At 36.7% G+C, this 14,628-nt stretch overlaps 1 protein-coding gene across 1 annotated transcript; it reads right to left on the bottom strand.

Moving 5' to 3' along the window:
- Positions 1–1,308: 1,308 nt before the first annotated feature.
- Positions 1,309–14,075, bottom strand: LOC140935589 (uncharacterized). The gene is made up of 10 exons (XM_073385155.1): positions 13,944–14,075; positions 12,160–12,422; positions 10,592–10,678; positions 9,921–10,076; positions 8,690–8,721; positions 7,822–8,029; positions 6,581–6,693; positions 6,292–6,435; positions 5,626–5,786; positions 1,309–3,696 (listed from the first exon to the last, which is right to left on the bottom strand). Exons 1-10 carry the CDS (start codon positions 14,065–14,067, stop codon positions 3,485–3,487), a joined length of 1,500 nt encoding a protein of 499 aa, XP_073241256.1. The 5' UTR covers positions 14,068–14,075; the 3' UTR covers positions 1,309–3,484.
- Positions 14,076–14,628: the final 553 nt, after the last annotated feature.

Consider the following 14,628-nt stretch of genomic DNA (forward strand, 5'->3'; position numbering starts at 1 on the left):
AGATTTTGTACAAATTTGTATATTTGTAAATAAGTAAGAAAAGAATTCGTATGCTACTATTTTCAAATTGTAATTATATCAAACGTAAAAAGCTTTATACGCCTAGGCGATAGTGAACGTGTTTACTTAGGAATTCTTTTCGCTTTTTTTATTTCATCGTAGGTTGTTTGTACATGTTGACTTAGCTTGATTCGTTTTTAAACAAAAGGTATACAACCAGAAATCTCGTTAGGTCTAGCAAGATGTTAGTGTAAAACAAATGTGTAGTGTTTGAATTTTTTGTTTAAGATAGAAACTAGAATTAGAAAATTATGGACAGTGACGATATTGCTCAACATCACAGAACTAAGAATAGGACATAGAATACTGAAAACACAGACCGTTGAAGTTGACGAAGAAATTGTGCGAAGATAGTACAGCAACCATCATCATCATATCATCATCATCCAGTGACAAAAACCGCATTTGAGGAAGTTTGGAGGTGCCAGCAAATGGAAGTATCTCCTTCCCAAAAGCACACGGTGGACAAAAAGACAAGATCAAGACATGAAGTAATGTAGAGAACACAGCTAATTAGAAGACCTTACAGACAAGTAGCAAGACAAAGAAGACACAAGACAGATCGACCACAACACACCGGCCCTCTTCAGGGCCACCCAAATCTTCAAAAGTCTATAACCAACATCAGATAAAATTGACTGTGTGAAGACAACTTGTCAAAGCACAGTATTTCTATTCTCTCTCTCTAAACCCTTTCCTTTCCCCCTAAGTTCCATTAATTTTATAGTTTGCCCTGATGATTTTCCAAGAGATCTGATCTTAACTCCCCCCGCCACATCCAGCTTGGAAAAATGAGTTCAAATGCAAAGAGGATTTTTTTTAAAAAAAGAAAATAAAGAAAACATGCATTGTAGTTGCACGGGGGGAGAGAGTTTATCATTTTTTCTTACCTGTCTCTCTCTAAACCCATTCCTTTCCCCCTAAGTTCCAGTAATTTTATTGTTTGCCCTGATGATTTTCTAAGAGATCTGGCCTTAACTCACCCCAACCCATCCAGCATGGGAAAATGAGTTCAAATGCGAAGAGGATTTTTTAAAAAAAGTAAATAAAGAAAACATGCATTGCAGTTGCATGCGGGGTAGAGGGCAGGGTGAGTTTATCATTTTTCTGGGAAATTTATTATTATCACAATGTGGTGAAGGGGAAAAACCCTAACCGGATGTTGAATGAATCTAGAAATGTGATTGGCTCCTCAAAACTCGTGATATAAACCACTTCAGGAAATGTTTACCACTGAAATATCAAATATCCTTATATGGAAATGTCGTTTCCTGTTGATATTTCTTAGACTGGAGTTTGGATTGGAGTTTTGAGAACTCTGCTTTGGAAATGTTCGCAAATAAAAACAGGGACTTAGCAGACAGAAGTATTCTTGCATCTTGTGATATGCAATTTAATTGCAGAAAGGACAAAACAAATTCCTAAGAAATAAGTCTTATGAAACCCAGTGAGTGGGTCTATCTAGCCATCAACAGTGAAGAGAATTGGGTCTTGCACGAAGGTGAAAAGTTGGTCCAAGTGTCCTTGAAAGCTGTGAAGCACATAACCTTTGTGGGAATAAAGCTAAAAGAAGAGCAACTGGTACAGTTATTAAACAGAGTTTTCTCTTTTAAAACTGTTTGTTATAAAAATAAACGCCACGTTTGCAAGACTAAGGGTCACATCAGTGAACTTTACCATTTTGGATCAATTTCTAACATGTTCAGCAATTGTCTGGGGATATAATTATACTGCACTGCGTGAGAGGTCATCTTGAAAAACCAATACCATGATACTTCACCCCATTTTCTTATGGAATTAAATGCCAATCCTATATCAGAAAACAATCCAATTATTTTGTTAAAAGCTGTATCCCACAATTCAGCAAGGACACAATGCCAAATACATACTTTCATGTATTTGTCTTTACTAAAGCCTAAATTATAATTGTATCAAGTAACTTGTAAAGGGAAAGTTCTGCATTCCACTTTCAAACACAGAAAACTAAAAATCACACCACAGAAATATACTTGACGTGTTGGTTATAAAGTGTATTTCCAGTTCAAAAATCACAATAAAATATTTTGTTACACTTTGTTGGTACTTATACAAAAATAGATGTACTAAAAACATGAATCATGTATTTATTTACAACACTTGGACTTGACTTTATTTACGACATGATAAAAGGCCTTCGTTGAATGCTTTGTCACAGCTTAAATAAATTTTGCACTCATAACCTACTTGGAATATAAAGATATAAAGTCAACTATTTTTTACAGTACTGATACTTAAAATGGGACACTTGTAAGAAGATTGTCCAATCAATTTTTTCTGAAAAAAAAAAAAAAACCTCTCAAATTTTTTGGCAAGTGGACCAATAAAACTCAAGGTTCAACTATGCAACCAATGAAAGCTTAAAAACCATTTGAACTTACCTACCCTTTCAGGAAACAGCTCTCAAATTTATCAATGTTATTGGTCCATTTGCAGAAAACTTGAGAATCTTTTGTTCTCAGAAAATATTATGATTTGACAATCTTCTTTCAAATGTTCCGGTTTGAGTGTCCACACTGTAACAGAGAACAATATGAGACTCCGACACCTGAGATGCCACTTTACAGGCAACTGACAAAGACTTAACCACAACAGATAAACTGCATCAAAGTGAGCTGGTTTGTATGGTGACTGACAACCATCACACTTGATAAACCTTTATCCTCCAATGGGCATTATATATTAGTGTAACTATGTTATCATGCAACTTTCTATTAAAAGTAAAAGACTGGTCTGGCCATTATTACAGAACTCCTTCACACAGAAAAATTGAAAGCATCCTTGAAGTTCAGAGGGCACAGCTGTACAAAGGTAATAATGATTAATAATGTATCAGCATCTCAGGTTTAGCATTTACATTGCTTGTAAGCTACATTGTTGGTTTGTTTATGCCTCCACAAGCAACTGTCAAGAGACAAGAACAGCTTCGTAAACACTAAAGGCCATGAAAGAGAGAAACCTCTGCTCACACGGTACCTCAGGTCAGACTTGACAGACATCAATGATTTTGAGCACCCATGAGTAGGGCTGACACTAAGATTTCAACTTGTCAGGTTTTTAGCTGATAAGTGATGCGAACATCTTTGTAAACGCTAAAAGCCATGCAAGAGAGAAAGCTCTTCTCACAGGGTATCTCAGGTCAGAGTTGACAAGCATTTTGACCACCCATTAGAAGGGCTGACACAAAGATTTCAAGTTACCCAGTATATGCAATAATTGCCAGACAAGGAATTGAACATCAAGGGAAGTTCTTTAGGTTTCATTTTCCTCTCACTTTCTATGAACTCAAAATACTGTAGCCAGGGGTCATGTTCACAGCAGCAGGGAAACTCCGGACCCGGGCTTTAATGACAGCTCTGCATTAGTTTTGCTACAATGGTTACCAGTACTAGTTCTTTTGTAAGTTGCGCCATTTATCCTTTAAATGTACTGATGTCCTTCCAACAAAGTTGTATGCATCTAGAATTACTGCCCAGTTGCCTTCTCCATAGGTTTTCACTCCATCTTTTAACCATTTTGTTTCCTTGTCAGTCCAGAACCTTCGCCTCTCTCTAACAGGAAGTTTCACATTGAGAACCCTTTTTCTTGGGCTTGACAGTTCTGTAGAAGAAGCATCATAGAAGTTAGTGACTTGTAGACAATCAAAAATGTTTGCCAAACATGGGTTTTTAGAGATTTCACTTTGACCCACATAAATATATAGTATAATGCCTAACATAAAAAAGAATAACTTATTTAACTTAAAATATGCAACTATAAAACAAGTAAAGACAATGTTGTTATTATAATTAAAATAATAATATTATTATTATAATCATTATTATTATAAATATTATTATTGAATATGATTACATAGTCAACATATCACATGTAGGCCAAATGTTTCTTGAGTTGAATTCCTGAGAACTGTAACAAAGTTCAGAAAAAGAAGAAGAAAATAAAAAGAATCTTGTGTTTACATTTTGTACACTTCACTGTAATACAATGACAGCAACAAAATGTACAAAAACGTGATGCACTAAAAGAGTTGTTGTTTTGCTTGCTTTTCTGATGTTCTCTTTGCCATCATAGAGCGGTTTTCACTTGACTGTCGAAAGTAATTTGGTTTTGGTTTTGGTTTTACTACGCCCTTTGGTTGGCTAGTGTATTTACTTTGGTTTAGGTTTTACGACAGTCAAGTGAAAACCGCTCTAATCTCCCTAATGGCTTTCCTGCGAGAAGTGCTTTCTCCAGACTGATGCTACGCTACAAAGGAAGAAAAACCACTGTGGGCACCCATTTGCTTTTCCATCGAGCATGCGCGTCCACATGATGCCTACGTTAAACTGTCAAATCACATCACTTCCTCTTGTTTTGCAAGAAACATTAGAGACTTTATAAGATTAATGATGTAACAGCAATGAGAACATTAAAAAAAAACTAATAGGTTTAATAGGCAAAACAGCAACTTTGCATGTGCATCACACACTTTTTGTTTATTTCTTTGCAGTTTTGCACAACTACGTCATGAAGAAAATCCCTAATTTTGTGTTTTACAGAGAATGTAAATAAGCAAAACAAAATTCTATTTTTTTTTCTGAACTTGGATATGGTTCCTAGCAATTCAACTCCAGTTGGCCTCACCGATATTTGTCAAAGTGAGTGGGTAGGAATAATCGCGATTAAGACTGAAAGAGCACAAATTCACAGCAGGTGCTCACATTAAGGCAGCAGTTATAGCATAGTCAAATGTGTGAGAGCCTTACTGGTTTTAAACAGGTTTTGGCTCGTAAAAGTTTATTTAACATTCATCCCGGGTGCTGGATGGCAGCTCGATCAAAGAAGCGAAGGGTTGCTCGCAGTGGTTTCTCTCCCTTTGTAGCGTAGTGTCCAGCCGGGAGAAAACACTGCTTGTGGGGTACCTACAGTGTAATAGCAGTACAATTATTGTACTTTATACGTCTTGCCCAAAGCACTGTGACAGTACAATATTTGTATGCCACTTCAAGGAGGAATGATAAATTAAAGCAACTGCCTGACGTTTACCAGTAAAAGAACAGTTTATTTGCCCTCTGTTACGCAGGTACTCTTTCAGAGGATGGGTAGCTTGCAACTAAACTATACACAGGGTTGTCAGAACAGCAACAAGAAGATTTATTCCAAATATGAAGGTAGTTTCCACCAAGTAAAACTGGTCAACTGCACGTAACTCGATAATCTTACATAACCTCCACTAACTTGAATAAACACTGCTACCATCACACTTGACTAAACTCGACCAACATTAAACTCTCTTTGCTTGTGAAAACTAGTTAAAACTTTGCTTGGACTCGTCTACTTATATACTTTTGCAATAAGATTCTAGAACTTTCGAAATAGTCTAGTTACAGAAAGATTACAAAATATACCACTTCAGAAACACTTACATAAGGTCCTAAAATAAATAAACTATGAACTCGCAGGAAGCTTCAAGAATGTCACGCTAGTCACGCAAGACAATTTTTTATAACACCCTCTCATTATAAATTAATTTTTATTGACTCCACTTACTGATTGTCTTCCGTTTTATCTCTGTTTCATCAAAATCATCATCTGAATCTGAATCCCAGTCCAATATCTCGGCATCACTTTGATGTTCATTAAATCGCCTTTTTGCTGACCTGCTCTCTACAGGTCTTTTCCCTTTTTTATCTGGTTCTTGTCCACTAGCACTAGAATAATATTTTAATAACAACCAAATCAACATCAATCAAACTTTAAAATAAGGCTTCCTCCCACAAAAAAACTTTGGGTACTGAAAGAAGAAAATTACTCTTAAGACTAGAACAAGACCCTAATATTTTCCACGGTTGTCATTAAGAGCCGGGGGCCGGGGATTTTCTCCGGCTACTAAGAGAGTGGCCCCTGGCTACTTTTATTGGAAAATAGAAGAAAAATAGAACCAAAAGAAATCCCTAACCGTGAGATTCCCTGCCAACTTGTTGTATTTGCCCGGCAACTCGAAATCTTAGTGACAACCCTGATTTCCTTTTTCTTTATTCAAGATCATGAATGATTAAGGTTAGGAAAGAAACTGAGAGTCAAAGTAGGTTGAAACTTTTTGAGCTGAATTTCATTTGACATACAACATTATTGACATAAGAGTAACACAATACATCTGCCCCAGATTTTAAAAGATATATATAAAAAAGAGAATAATTTCTTATTGAAACTAACCTGTCTGGTTCAGCAACGACTGCCTTACAATGTCTTTTGACTGGGATATCATTTGTGTCATTGTCATTATTATTTTCACTGTTAACTTTACTGGGTCCTGCTTCTCCAGCCACCATATTTGAGTATACATCTTTTAGACCAGAACTGTGATATAAAAACAAAACAAAAGAATGAAGTATAGTTAAAGTCAAGCCAAGTCAAGCGTACCTCAACAAAGATTCTATTAATGAATTGGTTATTTGAAAAATAAATCTGTTAGACTTTTCCATAACTTTTCCTTCTAACTTACAAAAGGTTTCTTGAAGAACTCTTTAACCTCTGCATGGCTTCATCACACCTCTCAATATTTACTGCTACATTGGACTTCTTATGACCACTTGGTTCTGCTCTGCTTCTAGTTTCCTTTTGGAAAACAAAAATATTAACACCAGACCATGAGAGTTCTGAATAGCCATTGTCCCTGTTTTTTCCTGTGATAGCTGGGTTTGCACCACTAGAGAGTTTTCTAGGGTGAAAATATGAAAATTCCAGGGCTCAGGACTTGAACATTTGACTGTTCAGCTGGAACACTTTTATTTAATAACCCTTGTATCCAGGGCTCAAAAGAGAACTTGAATTCCAGCTTGCCATTTAGCCAAACATATCTCTCATATTTTTGATTGCCCAAAGCCACTTCTTGCTAATCTTATATAGTTGATGATTTTGTTAGAGGATGACTTGCCTGCCCCCCTCCCCCCCCCCCTTGCCCACTGGACAAGTAAGCTTTCAAAGTTACTTGCCCAAGAAGAAAATTTGCTTGTCCTGGACTACTGGACAGAACTTTTTTCGAGCCCTGGTATCCCTTGACCAATAGTCAACTTCTCCTTACAGAATACTGCTCAATGGTTACCCTTAGGGCAACCCGGAATGTGTAAATCAGTTTCCTGACCAAGTAAACTAAAAATCCTTTATTGCTATGTCTGCGTTGGCAGACATTATATCAATGCTGAAATTTGGATGAAAATTTCATAAATTTCACAAGCCTCATCCAATGCCTCTTTCATGCTATATACGTAATATAAAATTCTGGGTGTTTTCCAAGAGTAGAAAAAAAATTTACCAGCATTGCTTAATTTCAAGAGATTCAAGGAGCACCCTACGAGAAGAGCCTTCTTTTGCCTTCTTGAGTGAAGAGGAGCAAAGGAGGCTCTGCCTGAATCACGACAAACCTTTGAGGTCACTGCGGCCCAAACTTCTGGACTAGCCAATCTTGTTCTCTTCCGTCGAATTGTTATTTTTTCCAAGTGTGAAGATCTGTTCATCGATAAACCGATGGTCATAACCAAGCCCCCGGTGACAAGCACAAAGCTATTAACCCTGGGTTAGAATCTGTATCCCAGCAACATGCCACGCATGTTCAAAAAAGATCTTACTCAATTCATGCAGAGTCTTCCTCGAATACGCCGGAAGCAAGCAAGTGAAAGAACGGCTCTTCTCGCAGGGTGTTCAAGGATTTAGCTATCATGCAAATATTTCCAGCACCCTCATTACCTGTCTAAGTTGTCTTACTGAAGGACTCTTGTCTTTGTTGCTGTTGCTGGTAGTGGTATCTTGAGTATGTATCCTTCTTCTCTTACTTCTTAAGGCTATTATATCAGGGTGTGTTCCCTCCAGAATATCTGTCCAGTTTTTTTCAGCCTCTTCTGATTCATCCCAAGCAAAGTATAGATTTTTAATAGTTATTGCATCAACTTTGGACCTACAAAAATTTAAAAAGTTCTGTGATTACTCCTTATATCCTCTTATTTAGCCCGCACAAATTACCGAACTCACTGGAAAACTCATAATCCAAAACAAGCTCAATGTCAACTGACCAGCCCAACCTGCAGTCAAAATGTTTTGCAATAGTAGGTAGTATAATCAGAATGGCAGTCAGCAAAGGCCTTGAGATTGATTTGTGTGGTTTTTATTCAGTATTACTAAGACTAGACAGGGTCAGCCAGGGGGGGTAGTGGTATAAAAGTATACCTGAAAAAAATTTGCCAAAATACTGAAAAATTTCCAAAATTCATCCAAATATGCCCAAAATTATACCCAGGTATACTTTATACCTGAAATTCAAAGAAAGTGATATACCAAATACCCGTATTTAAGCTGCAATATACCGTATACCCGATTTAAAAAGCCCCTGTATACCGTATACCCAAAAACCCTGGCCGACCCTGACTAGATAATGTTGAGTAGCCACCAAATATTTCACTGAAAGCTTCAAAATTGCAAGTTCCTTGCTTATTAGCCAAACCGTGAATCTTTCCCACTTAACTAATTCTGTATTTGTTATAATAATAATTGTAATGACAAGATGTCTGTGTTCAATAAGTAATTCACAACTTGACAAAAAATATTCTTCAAATCATACCTTTCTCCATTTGTATTCTCTAAAAATGAAGCCTAGAAAACATAAAATGCATCTCATGTCAGTTTATAGATCTAGGGCTGTGCTCTAAAAGAGCCCAGTGGTCCCAGGTGACGAACTTATGCTCTAAGGTGACTACAAAATCTTACTTTTTTCATACAAACCCTATGTTGGGCACCCTAGATTTTACTTTCAGAGCACTGGGCTCCCTTCAATTTCCCTTAGAGCACAGCCTTGTCTCTTATATACCACTGTGATTATTTTAGACATTGTATTTTAAGGGAAACAAAAATCTTATCAAGAGTATTTTTGGTGATTGCGTCCAGACTGACCAAGGAGGGGTAGGGCAGGGTAACAGAATCTTGTCTACAACAGAACAGTTCCACTGCACAAATGTCATCATGATGGGCCCAGTTGATTGAAGGCCAATTATCTTTAACCTGGGATTTCTGGAGTGTCTCTTTTTTAAGCAGCCAGTCATGAAATTGTAGGTAAAGGGGATTAACCTGAATTCGCACTGATCTGAAATCACATTTCATGCTAACTATTGGTTATCTTAACCTTGCTTTGAACAATTTTACCTAAACGTGATGTGCTCTGTTTTAATATTACTACTACAGAAATGAGTAATAATATTTTATTTAAGATCAAATATTATTAAAAACTGAATCATTGGATAATGCAATTTTAGAGCTCCGATTGGCTTAGCTGTCATGGTAGATGAGCCATTATACCATGCTCTCCAAATATGGTAACTGTACATATCTGCTCAAAATTGTAAACAAGCTGAAAATCTGTTGTTTTTACAAATAAAGTCGGGAAAGATTCTCGATATTTGGTGGGCATTTTTAATAAAAAAAAAATTATTCTACTCGAGCTTGTTGGATATGAGATGATTATAGCCAAACTCTACTCTATGTACCTTGTTGGCTATCTACCATCTCATATCCAACGTGCACTCATGAAATAATTGTAAAATATACAGTAGAACCTCTCCTTTGGGACACCTCTATTCAAGAGACACCTTCAATCAGGGGACGAAAACTTTGTTCCCAGAAAAACATCCACATAATCTTTGTATCTGTTACCTCTATTGAAGGGACACCTCTATTCAGTCCAGAGGGTGTCCTCTGAATAGAGCTTCCACTGTACATAATAGGAATGATAAAACCATACAGCTGATTACTTAAAGTACTCTGAATTTCATGATAATACTTTAAAAATAGTTTGTCACCTCTTCTAAGACTGGTGCCTCAAACTTTTTCCACACTGGCATAAAAAACTGTTTAACTTGGTTGAGGAATCTGTCATATGTATGTTTTCTTAAGAACAATTTCTTCCATGAGTCATTTTCAGATTGAAATAATTCTCTGATCTCGTCTTGATATTCCTGTTAACAACAAAAATGACAATAAAGAACAAGTGACTCTAAATTGTTGCTTCCATATGTGTACATGATTGTTTTACTGATAAGTGCAAAGTCTCATGTATGTATGCGCAAATGCATTCCACAAGCACAATCTTGTTTGAACCACCTCTATAACATTGAGTATGACAATGAAATGGTGGTTTTGATTGGAGAGATCAGAAGAGGTTAACTTGCATGAGTGACATCAAAAGGGAATATTTCATGGTTGTATTACACAAACGACTATTATCTTGTTTATCACGAAACTTTCATCTAAGGAGCCCCTGCTGCATTTTTCAGGCATTCTTGTAATGAAATTTGCACTTGCATTTTTTGGTTTCAAAGGCATTGTAATGCAACTTTGACAACAATGAACATAGGGAATTTCACAGCCTGAGTGAAACAATGATGCACTTGTATACCATGTTTGTGATGCAGATTATAACAAAATCTAGATTAAGGTAGTCTGAAAAGTGACATAAGCATCCTAAAAATACCTCGTCATCACCATCATCACTGTACAAAACTGAGTACAACTGTTCACCTCCTTTCATGTCACCATGGGTAAAGTGTGATAAGATGATCTGTAATTCCAAGAGAAAAAAATTAAAGAATCTAAAAAGTGAACAATTCAAAATAGGGACAAAACCATTGTATTTTTGTGAGTTATTAATTTTCTCACAAATTTACGTTACTGTTTGAATTTAACAGCATTTTCTAAGATTTCAAGTTACCGGCTATTACCCTGCAGAACAGGCATTTATTTTTCCAGTTTTTTTCAGGCAAGCAAGGGTAAGCATGAGGTGGGCGTGGAGTACTAGACAAACAAGAGCGAATAGGGATGATTTTTTCCTCACCCCTCCCATCATGTGTGTTTCGCCCATGGACATCCCAGGCAACTAACTGCAGTAAAGAATGTGGTCGTTAATTACAGCTTACTAACTGAAATTGATTTTTTAAATTCTTTTTGTCATTTTAACTCAATTTTTAATTTTCTACAGAAAGTTTCTTTTATCGAGTTAATCTTGAGATTCCCTTTTTCGAATACATGATCATGAAGTTGAATAGTACTGCATCAAAATGTACAAGAGTCTTGTATATTTTGATATACAGTGGTAATAGTTGACTCCCCATAACTCGAACCCTTGCTAACTCAAACCTGCGCTAACTCAAACCAAAATTTATTTCCTCTGAATTTCCAGCATATAATAATATTTACTGTAATTTTACCCTCTGTAACTTGAAACCTTGATAACTCGAACCTCCCACTAAGTCAAACAATTTTTGTTTCCCTTCAGATCATTTTTATAATCTCAATAACAGCCTAACTTGAACTATCTTTCAAGAGCGTGACAAGCCAAAAAGAGGATTACATTCTACAGTTTCAAAAATCTAATAATTACTATTTTTAAAAAACCATCTATTCTATGTCTTCTTTGTCTGTCCAGGTCAAATTCAATGTCCAGAATGTCCAGGTATTGTTGCTTCAATACCTTTTTCAAAAATATCAATAAATCTCTTGCTGCCCTTGAGGTGAAGTGTGTATGATACATATCCTTGCATTCCCTCCCCACCCATATGCTTATTTCTTTATTTTCAGTTATATAGTCAACTCAGCATAACCCAAACTTTTTTCGATTGCCCTGAAAGGTTCAAGTTATCAGCAGTTGACTATATTGCATCACACCTGAATTACTGTGCTTGTCACAAACATGCGAACTCTTAAGTTCAAAAGCCGCCTTCACAATTGCACTTTTCGCTGCGGTCAATCATTATTACAATCACAAGCAATCAACATTGAAACACAGAAACAGACAAAACGGATCGAAATCCACCAATCAAAAATCACAAACCATGACCTTTTGAACCCGTTAAAGTAAAGTTTTGTTTTCTAAGAGGTCCGTTAAGATGATTGACGGCAGCGAAAAACGCAATCATCAGTTGGCTTTTGAACTTCAGAATTCACATGTTTGTGAAAAGTGCAGCAAACTTACAAAATTTAATGGAAGTGTTGTAGGGTGGTTCACTGAAAAACTTCATTTAAAATAAACAATAGAGGGCTTACCTGAAGCTTCAAAGTACTTCTCATATGGGACTTCTCCACATCAGAAAATGGATATATTCCTGTTATCTTATCAAAATAGTTTAAACAGCCTTGTCCAAGTAATCTTGATTCATTCTCATCCTCAGTAGAGCTAGAATAAGTACTTGATTGGCTGAACTGACTGTCTGTTGGCTGATGTTCATGCAAACCAATGATAAATCTGATGCAATGAAGTTTAGTTGATAACTCCTGTCCTATAACAAATGGTTTGTTTTCCAAATAATCTGAAAATGAGAGAGCAGGAGTTTGATAAAGCAAGTAGTTATAATACCTTTATTTAGATATCATGAGTTACATGTAGAGCATAATCATTCAAAATTTTGCTGTTTCTGATTGGCTCCAATCCCCCTGGCTGCTTCATCATAACCAACTGGCACTTACCATATTATTTTAGAAGATGCAAACAATATGGCATATATCATGATCAATTTGAAGGTATAAATTATGATATACCATAGTGAAATCTCGTTTCAGGCGTAGCAGCCTAGCTGTTTATTGCTGAGTGAACTAAAAAAGAAAATGGCTTTCACGGCTATCCAAAAACAAAATAGGCCACTTCTGAGTTCCAAAAAGCCTCACTTTCAAAATGAGGCCTAGCGCACAGCCTTTCCTGTGAAAATGAGTTTTATTTGCATGAGAATTAAAAATCATCTCCACATCAAAGGCTGAGCACTCAACCTCGTTTTGATACAGAGGCCCGGGGGAACTCGGAAATGGCCTATTTCTAATTAACTGAACAGAAGAAATGCAAGAATACGCAAAATATATCTGCAGTGAAGTTAAAGAATTCATGACACTTTGTACAATGAATCGTGACTTGTTAATCTTGAGTGAACAATAGATCAATTACTAGCTTGATAGGAACCGGAAATATGATCCCTATGGTGTAAGCAAACATGCAAAAAATTTGCATCGTGTAAAGCAGATAGTTAGATGTGCTTTCCAATCGGAATAGCGTAAAAGCTACTAAACTGGTAGGATTTTGTGCAGGACAGAATGATTATTTAAACCTAGCCGTTCAGGATTTACGTAAGTAATGCAGGTGTAATAGTGCTTTAAGCTTTTCAATCAAATTAGGGTATTTACTAGAAAGGAAACCACATGCATTCCCTACTATATTTTCCCACGTATGATTTAGCTACCAATATGTATAAAAGTACCTTGATTTAGCAATAAACAATGAATGTGATCAGGACTTGAGTGTGTGCAAGTCTCTTAGAGTACTGATAGCCCGAAACCGGCCAGGTCTAGAGATACTCAAGCAGTCGACACTTACCTGACTTAGAAACATTTTGAATGAATGATAAAACAATATTATTGAATTCGGCTTTCATATGATGTGAAGAATTTTACAGATCTCGGAGGGCGTTATCCATCTGGGCCCTCACCCTTGGTGGATAACATCCTTTAAAATATTTTGAGGCGATTGTCTTCAACATAATGAACAGGCGTCCTTTGTATATAGTGTGAAGAATTCTCAGAGGACGTTATCCACCTTGGCCTTCAGCCTCGGTGGAAAACGTAAACATCCTCCTCGATCTGCACAATTCTTCACATCCTACTCAGCCTCATTCAGTAATTTCTAATTTAAGACTAGACACAGCTAGGATAAGCTGGGGAACCAAAACGTAGGGACACGAACTTTACAAATTTTAATGACATCAAAGACAACCCAAATTTCCTAACTTTGGTATTGAACACTGCTGCCCAGAATCTCTTAGATTTTAACTTTAATTCGTCTTTACCTTGGATACGATCTTTCCAGCAATCTGAAAACGAACACTTGTCTCTAAATTCCTTCCACAATTGATAAATACAATAATCCAAAAACCATTCCGACGTGATACGAAATAAACACTTGCCCGCCATTTTCGTATTTTCGCTTCAGACCCGGGCCTTCCCTTCCAAAACACTTCCCATCGACCATCGCGTCGTAGTAGTGTACAGGCACACCAATCTAGGAATATGAGCACCCTCACTTTTCTAAGGAGCCCATTACTTCAATTGTAGTCATGGGCTCCTGGATTATTCTACTGTGAGTGACAATAATAACAGTTAAAACTGAAGGAAAAAGTTTATCAAAGCTGCTGTACACATTTGACAACCTGTCAATCAAGTTGGAAAGAAAAGACGTAAGTTTCTCAAAGCTTGAAGAAGTGAGGGCATTCTCTCCTACAACTGAACAAGAGTGACGACCCAAAGGGGCCAAAGGCCGTCTACTTACGAGGTTACTTTCGGTACTAAAACAACCACTGATCTTCATCTGCAGGCCGACACCAAAAACCGAACTCACTAGCAACTAGTATATATGACCATCCTATTGTGACCTCTGTAACATGCCTCGGGATATTTCTACCACATACGAAATCTTACACTACAGAGAAAACCCTGTGAAATGAAAAGAAACTATTGCGCGAACTTATATTTCAA

Source organism: Porites lutea, chromosome 4 (assembly GCF_958299795.1).
Source record: "Porites lutea chromosome 4, jaPorLute2.1, whole genome shotgun sequence".
NCBI classification, from domain to species: Eukaryota; Metazoa; Cnidaria; class Anthozoa; order Scleractinia; family Poritidae; genus Porites; species Porites lutea.